The 7,500-nt window shown below is 42.6% G+C and overlaps 1 protein-coding gene across 1 annotated transcript in view; it reads right to left on the reverse strand.

Annotated features, from left to right (window-relative positions):
• The window catches only part of LOC109904582 (neuronal PAS domain-containing protein 3), a 332,747-nt gene that overhangs the window by 205,979 nt on the left and 119,268 nt on the right, over positions 1 to 7,500 (reverse strand). Inside the window, exon 4 of the mRNA XM_031787943.1 lies at positions 6,307 to 6,389. Coding sequence (XP_031643803.1) covers positions 6,307 to 6,389 — 83 coding nt within the window. The remainder of the gene's footprint in view (positions 1 to 6,306; positions 6,390 to 7,500) is intronic.

Below are 7,500 nucleotides of genomic sequence, written 5' to 3' on the forward strand. Positions count from 1 at the left end.
AGGGTGCCTCCTTCACGTGTGTGACCAGAAACATTCACTGTCTGAGGCTCTGTGGTAAACTACTGTCTAATTAAACTAACAACTCTATGCAGCAATATTGATCAGAGAGAGAAAGACAGAGAGAGACAGAGACAGAGCAAGTGACAGAAAGACAGAGAGAGAGAGAGCCATAGACAGAGACAGAGCAAGAAACAGAGAGACACAGAAAGAGAGAGAGAGAGACAAAGAGAGAGACAAAGAGAGAGACAGAGCAAGAGAGAGAGACACACACATACACAGAGAGAGAGAGAGAGAGAGAGAGAGAGAGAGAGAGAGAGAGAGAGAGAGAGAGAGAGAGAACACTGTATATAGATATAATATGACATTTGAAATGTCTTTATTCTTTTGGAACTTCTGTGAGTGTAATGTTTACTGTTCCTTTTTATTGTTAATTTCACTTTTGCTTATTATCTACTTCACTTGCTTTGGCAATGTTAACACGTTTCCCATGCCAATAAAGCCCCTTGAATTGAATTGAATTGAGAGAGAGAGAGAGAGAGAGAGAGAGAGAGAGAGAGAGAGAGAGAGAGAGAGAGAGAGAGAGAGAGAGAGAGAGAGAGGGAGAGAGAGAGAGAGAGAGAGAGAGAGAGAGAGAGAGAGGGAGAGAGAGAGAGAGAGAGAGAGAGAGAGAGAGAGAGAGAGAGAGAGAGAGAGAGAGAGAGAGAAGCCTCCACCCACCCTCTACCCCCTGACTCTGTCCCACACCAGACATTTGTCCTTGAATGGCAGCTGAGTCCTTTTATCATGCTTTATCAAAGTAATATATCTAATGCAAAAATATTACAGGTCAGTGATATAAATGCTATTATTTAGTGTGGCGAGAGATTTCTTACACCGACCACCCAAATCGATCAACCCATTGCGGTTAATGACCTTAACACACAGGGCTCCCTCTAGGTTACAGGTAAAAACATGCACCTTAACACACAGGGCTCCCTCTAGGTTACAGGTAAAAACATGCACCTTAACACACAGGGCTCCCTCTAGGTTACAGGTAAAAACATGCACCTTAACACACAGGGCTCCCTCTAGGTTACAGGTAAAAACATGCACCTTAACACACAGGGCTCCCTCTAGGTTACAGGTAAAAACATGCACCTTAACACACAGGGCTCCCTCTAGGTTACAGGTAAAAACATGCACCTTAACACACAGGGCTCCCTCTAGGTTACAGGTAAAAACATGCACCTTAACACACAGGGCTCCCTCTAGGTTACAGGTAAAAAAAAAACATGCACCTTAACACACAGGGCTCCATCTAGGTTACAGGTAAAAACATGCACCTTAACACACGCTCCCTCTAGGTTACAGGTAAAAACATGCACCTTAACACACAGGGATCCATCTAGGTTACAGGTAAAAACATGCACCTTAACACACAGGGCTCCCTCTAGGTTACAGGTAAAAACATGCACCTTAACACACAGGGCTCCATCTAGGTTACAGGTAAAAACATGCACCTTAACACACAGGGCTCCATCTAGGTTACAGGTAAAAACATGCACCTTAACACACAGGGCTCCATCTAGGTTACAGGTAAAAACATGCACCCTAACCCAGCCTTCTATAGCTACACACACCTTCCATCAACAAGCTCAAGCTCTACCCTCCCAATTAGTCCCTGTGGGTCTGTCTATCTGTTTTGGCAGCATGACTATGGAGCTACTGTAGCTACTGTGAATAGTTCCCATTTGTTACCAGAGTGAAAAAATACATAAAATAAAAAAAATCCACAGCAGCAATTGCACCCAATGTCCTCTGTAACATCTGAGTGTGAGTGATGTGACACAGGGGTAGAGGGGACGGAGAAAAAAACAAAGGGCTTACTTCCACCACGAAGACAGGGGCAGCTGCCAACCTCTGCCGATCTCCGCATATTAAATCAGTTCATTGATTATCTGGGTTGACAAAACTCGTCGTAAACGTATTCAATGTATTTTGGCCTGAAAAGAAAAAGGCCACAGAAGACTTGTTTGAATGCAGCCCCGTTCTCAGGTCAACTGGTTCAGTCAAAGAAGCGTGCATCACAAAGCGGCCATGGGAGCGGCTAGCTAGGGACCAGGACACAATGAGAGGGAACTGCCTGAGCTCCCCAGAGCTCTTAACCCGGGCCCCATTCTCACACACACAGGGCAGTATTAATCCTGTGTCACATGACTAGGTCCAGACAGGAGGCAAGCACAGTGCCGGGGGACATTTACACTCACTCTGTCAGATTAAACAGCAACCCAACCCAGCGCAGTGCTGCTAGGGCTGTCACTGTTCCTACTGCTCTGACAGGCATGCCTCCTGGTAATAGACGTGTAGGGCACAGGTGCACTTCTCAACCAGACAAATGGGTCATAGCTGAATATATTTGATTTATCATTGTAATAACTGTTATTGTCATGTACTTTTCTATTACTACATAGACAGTGTAAGTAAATACATGCTGAAACAGGGCTGTAAAAAACAAGTGTTACCATTTCACAAATGTCTTAAATAAAGTGGTAACACAATTCTTTAATATACATTTTTCGTGATATCCACAATTGGTAGTTACAGTCTTGTCCAATCGCTGCAACTCCCCTACGGACTCAGGAGAGGCGAAGGTTGAGAGTCATGCGTCCTCCGAAACAGGACCCTGCCAAGCCGCACTGCTTCTTGATACACTGCTCGCTTAACCCAGAAGCCAGCCGCACCAATGTGTCAGAAGAAACACTGTCCAGCTGGTGACCAAAGTCAGCTTGCAGGCGCCCAGCCCTCCACAAGGAGTCACTAGAGTGTGCTGGGACAAGGAAATCCCGGCAGGCCAAACCCTTCCATAACCTGGACGAGGCTGGGCCAATTGTGCCCCACCTTATGGATCTCCTGGTCGAACCCGGGTCTGTAGTGATGCCTCAAGTAGTGATCGCTGCGCCACTCGGGAGGCCTGATTACACATTCTACTGTATAAGTGTTTGAACAGTTTCGACTGTTGTCATTGCAATATTTTGAGTTATGTAGAATTGTAAGGGAGAAAAGATCAAATTTACTGCTAGTGCTTTTTATTGAGTCTGGTTTTGATTACGCAGAGCCATAGTCGCTCAGAGTAATGAGGACTGGTTAGGCCCTGAGTGGCAAGACAGGCAGGTAGTGTAGAGCAGAGAGGAGCTCATCAAACCATCCTCTTTATTAGCACTATCAAACCCAGTCTAATCTGTTGAAAATTAGTCGCTGTGCTCAACAAGTAATGACTGCCTTGCATTCATTATTAGTTCATTTTCTCCAAATCAATCACCAGCCGTGCTTTTTTTAAATGTCATCCTAAAACTTTTCACAATCAATTAAGCTGAAGATTAATGGGGACAATTTGCCAGGAACAAGTCCTTCCTTGAAAAGGCCACGCCTCGACAGACTTCCAGCCTGCTATTGATGTTAATTATATATTTCCCCTTTCTTGTCAGACACTTAACCTGTCGCAGGGAAAGTGTTCGCTTATCATGAGTGGGGGCTACTGCCGTGACGCTGCGTCACAGTAACATGGACAACCCAGTTCAGTGACGTTTTGAAATGAAGGCTAGTTAGTGGGTGACTGTTGCGAGTTTCAATTCAATACAACTTTATTCATACCCTCAGATGCAATAAAAAAATGCATAGCCAGATGACAAATATCAACATCCTACATATACAGTATCACAGACATCAGTTGCCGTTTCTGTCATTTAAATCAATATTGAAATCAAGGTTGTTCGCTGCATTTATTTACTATACGGGAAACGTCTTCCTCCCTCCTCTTTCTTTCTAACTCACTAAACCTGGGGATCTTAAGTAATGCAGGAAGACGTCACTTTCAATTCAGTCCATGTTTAATAGGGAACAGACCTGCTGCATATGGCTGTCACTGTGTTCTCAGGGGACGACAGGTGACAGCGTCTCTGCTGCAACCTCTTTGTATGTGTGTTCACTTCCTGCATGAGAACCCACTATTCACAATATGAGGCTGGGAGGGAGCAGCACACTGGATAAGACATGTGACCTGAAGGACATTTTTAATATATATTTTATCAATAAACATAAGCAATATAATGAGCTACTGCAATTTCTGTGTGCCTATTTGAATAAAATGCATCGAATAACATGATATGGATACTGTGGCAATCCAGGTTAAAATGTAGATTACAAGAAAAACTAAGATAGCTAGATGATCTACAACTCCTGACAGTCAGCATGGTTACCAGCTTACACTTTTTATATCAGCTGTAGTATCAAATTATGTTTATTGCTTTACTGATTCAAAGCAAACCTTTGGGCTTACAGTTGAAGTCAGAAGTTTACATACACCTTAGCCAAAAACATTTAAACTCAGTTTTCACAATTCCTGACATTTAATCCTTTAGCCAATTTGCCACAACTTTGGAAGTATGCTTGGGGTAATTGTCCATTTGGAAGACCCATTTGCAACCAAGCTTTAACCTCCTGAAAGATGTCTTGAGATGTGGCTTCAATATATCCACATAATTTTCCTCCCTCATGATGCCATCTATTTTGGGAAGTGCACCAGTCTCTCCTGCAGCAAAGCACCCCCACAACATGATGCTGCCACCCCTGTGCTTCACGGTTGGGATGGTGTTATTCAGTTTGCAAGCCTCCCCCTTTTTCCTCCAAACATAACGATGGTCATTATGGCCAAACAGTTCTATTTTTGTTTCATCAGACCAGAGGACATTTCTCCAAAAAGTACGACCTTAGTCCCCATGTGCAGTTGGAAACCGTAGTCTGGCTTTTTATGGCAGTTTTGGAGCAGAGGCTTCTTCCTTGCCGAGCGGCCTTTCAGGTTATGTCGATATAGGACTCGTTTTACTGTGGATATAGATAATTTTGTACCCGTTTCCTCCAGCATCTTCACAGGGTCCTTTGTTCTGGGATTGATTTGCAATTTTTGCACCAAAGTACGTTCATCTCTAGGAGACAGAACGCGTCTCCTTCCTGAGCGGTATGACGACTGCGTGGTCCAATGGTGTTTAAACTTGCACACTATTGTTTGTACAGATGAACTTGGTAGCTTCAGGCATTTGGAAATTGCTCCCAAGGATGAACCAGACTTGTGGATGTCTACAATGCTTTCTCTGAGTTCTTGTCTGATTTCTTTAGATTTCCCCATGATGTCAAGCAAAGAGGCACTGAGTTTGAAAGGTAGGCCTTGAAATACATCCACAGTTACACCTCCAATTGACTCAAATGATGTCAATTAGCCTATCAGAAGCTTCTAAAGCCATGACATAATTTTCTGGAATTTTACAAGCTGTTTAAAGGCACAGTCAACTTAGTGTATGTAAACTTCTGACCCACTGGAATTGTGATACACTGAATTATAAGTGAAATAATCTGTCTGTAAACAATTGTTGGAAAAATGACTTGTGTCATGCACAAAGTAGACGTCCTAACCGACTTGCCAAAACCATAGTTTGTTAAAAAGAAATTTGTGGAGTGGTTGAAAAACGAGTTTGAATGACGTATGTAAACTTCCGACTTGAACTGTATGTACAGAGATAAGCAGCACTAAAAAGCAGCAATAAAAAGATAAATGCAAAATACCCTCAGGACTAACACGGTTAACCATGATCGTAGCTTCCTCATTCCATTTAATAATTCAACTTTACTGCAATAAAAATACATCAAATAAGGTACAGCCTAGATTACATAAGAAACTAAAATGTGAATATGTCATTACTGAGTATTAGGTATATCATAAATATTAAGCATGGATTTGCCAAATGCAACATTTTTATGGATGAAACGTTTCTGTATGCTATAAAAGATTGTATGTTCAAGAAATGGTAAAAGTTCAAAACTTTATCCTGTGTGTCTCAGCTGGTTTTGTAAGAGCATGGCGCCCGCAATGCCAAGGTTGTTGGTTCAATTCCCAGAGGGATCACATACACATATAAATGGACTGTTTTCACTCACTGTACTGTATGTCGCTTTGGATAAAAGCTTTTCCTTAGTGTCAGGTCCTTTGAATCATTTTGTTGGTCCCATGAAGTAAAGAAAGATATCAACAGAAGTCAGTAATAAACCGTGTGAATAGTCTGGGGAGTTTAATTACTATGCTGTTATGGTTTTCTAAAGTCCCTGGCTTTCCAGATATCAGGAGGGAATAAGCAGAACATCTGGGAATCCTCCAACCACAGGAAATCACCAGAATATTGTAACCCTAGTAACTGTACTATAGAGTTAATACCAGGTCTGTTAGATGGGGTGATGGTGCATGTGGGACAGGACAGGTGTGTTCTCATCTCATCCTACCTGCAATATGTGGCTCCCAAGGTGTGGCTCGAAGATCTCTGAGGCTACCGCACTGGGAGTCCTCCTTCGCTGATCTCCTATAGCTGCACACACACAATAGAACAGAACAGACAGAGCCACAGTGAGACAGACAGACTGGGCAGGCATGAGACACACACACACTAACAAGCATGCACAGACACACACACCAGGGCTGCACAATTAATCAAATTCACATCAAAATCATAATACTAACATGTGCAATATCCATATCAGAAGAGATCCATATCGCATCCAATATTTTGAAACGCATCTAAACCACATGAAACGTCCGTTTTTATAGTTTGATTAAAAAAATGTATCCTCCTTCGGCAGCTTCCCACACACAACAAGCCCCGCCCCCTGTCACTCAAGCTGCACAGTTCCTCGTCCTTGCTGTTGGATTCCCTATAAGTTTACATGCTGTTCAAATGCAGTCAATCGATTCTTCCAAACAAGAATAATGCTGCTTTCCACTTAATAGAAATCATTCTATGTCTATGATTAACACAGTTCACCCAAGTGTTTTGATCTATATCGCAATCGCATCATAAATTGCAAATAACACAACATTTCAGCACATATCGTGGAGCCCTAACACACACACACACACACACACACACACACACACATACACACTGGGCGTAACACACACACACTGGGTGGGCGGAGGTAAGACTGACTGGGTTTGTATGCGCATATATCACTGTGTATTACATAAAAGTAGCTGGAGAGACAAGCAACAGACACAGTATTAATATACAGTGAAGTACACACGCAAATACATTGTGAAAAATGTTGGTAGGGTAGTGAGAACCAATAGCAAACAGCTAAACAGCTGTAATGATAAAACAGCTGACATCATCGACCTCAAGCGTTCACTATGATAACTCTATAGTAATAAGTACTGTAGCAATGCTAACCAAAGGGCTCAACTCAAACAGTACAAGGCTATTATCAAGTGCAACCAGCTTGCATATTCAATGATTCGCTGACTGGTACAAAGTCTTATTTCTAAATGAGGGATTACATCATTCCATTGATTCAGCCTCAGAGCAGACGAACCAGAAGACTGTGCCCTTAGGGCATTTTTTCAAGACTCCGAGCTTAAAAAGTAGGGAGATGCACCGTGCTACCCGTTACTGCTAAAAAATGGCCTGCGGTACATTCAAACTT

Source organism: Oncorhynchus kisutch, linkage group LG14 (genome assembly GCF_002021735.2).
Source record: "Oncorhynchus kisutch isolate 150728-3 linkage group LG14, Okis_V2, whole genome shotgun sequence".
Lineage (NCBI taxonomy): Eukaryota > Metazoa > Chordata > Actinopteri > Salmoniformes > Salmonidae > Oncorhynchus > Oncorhynchus kisutch.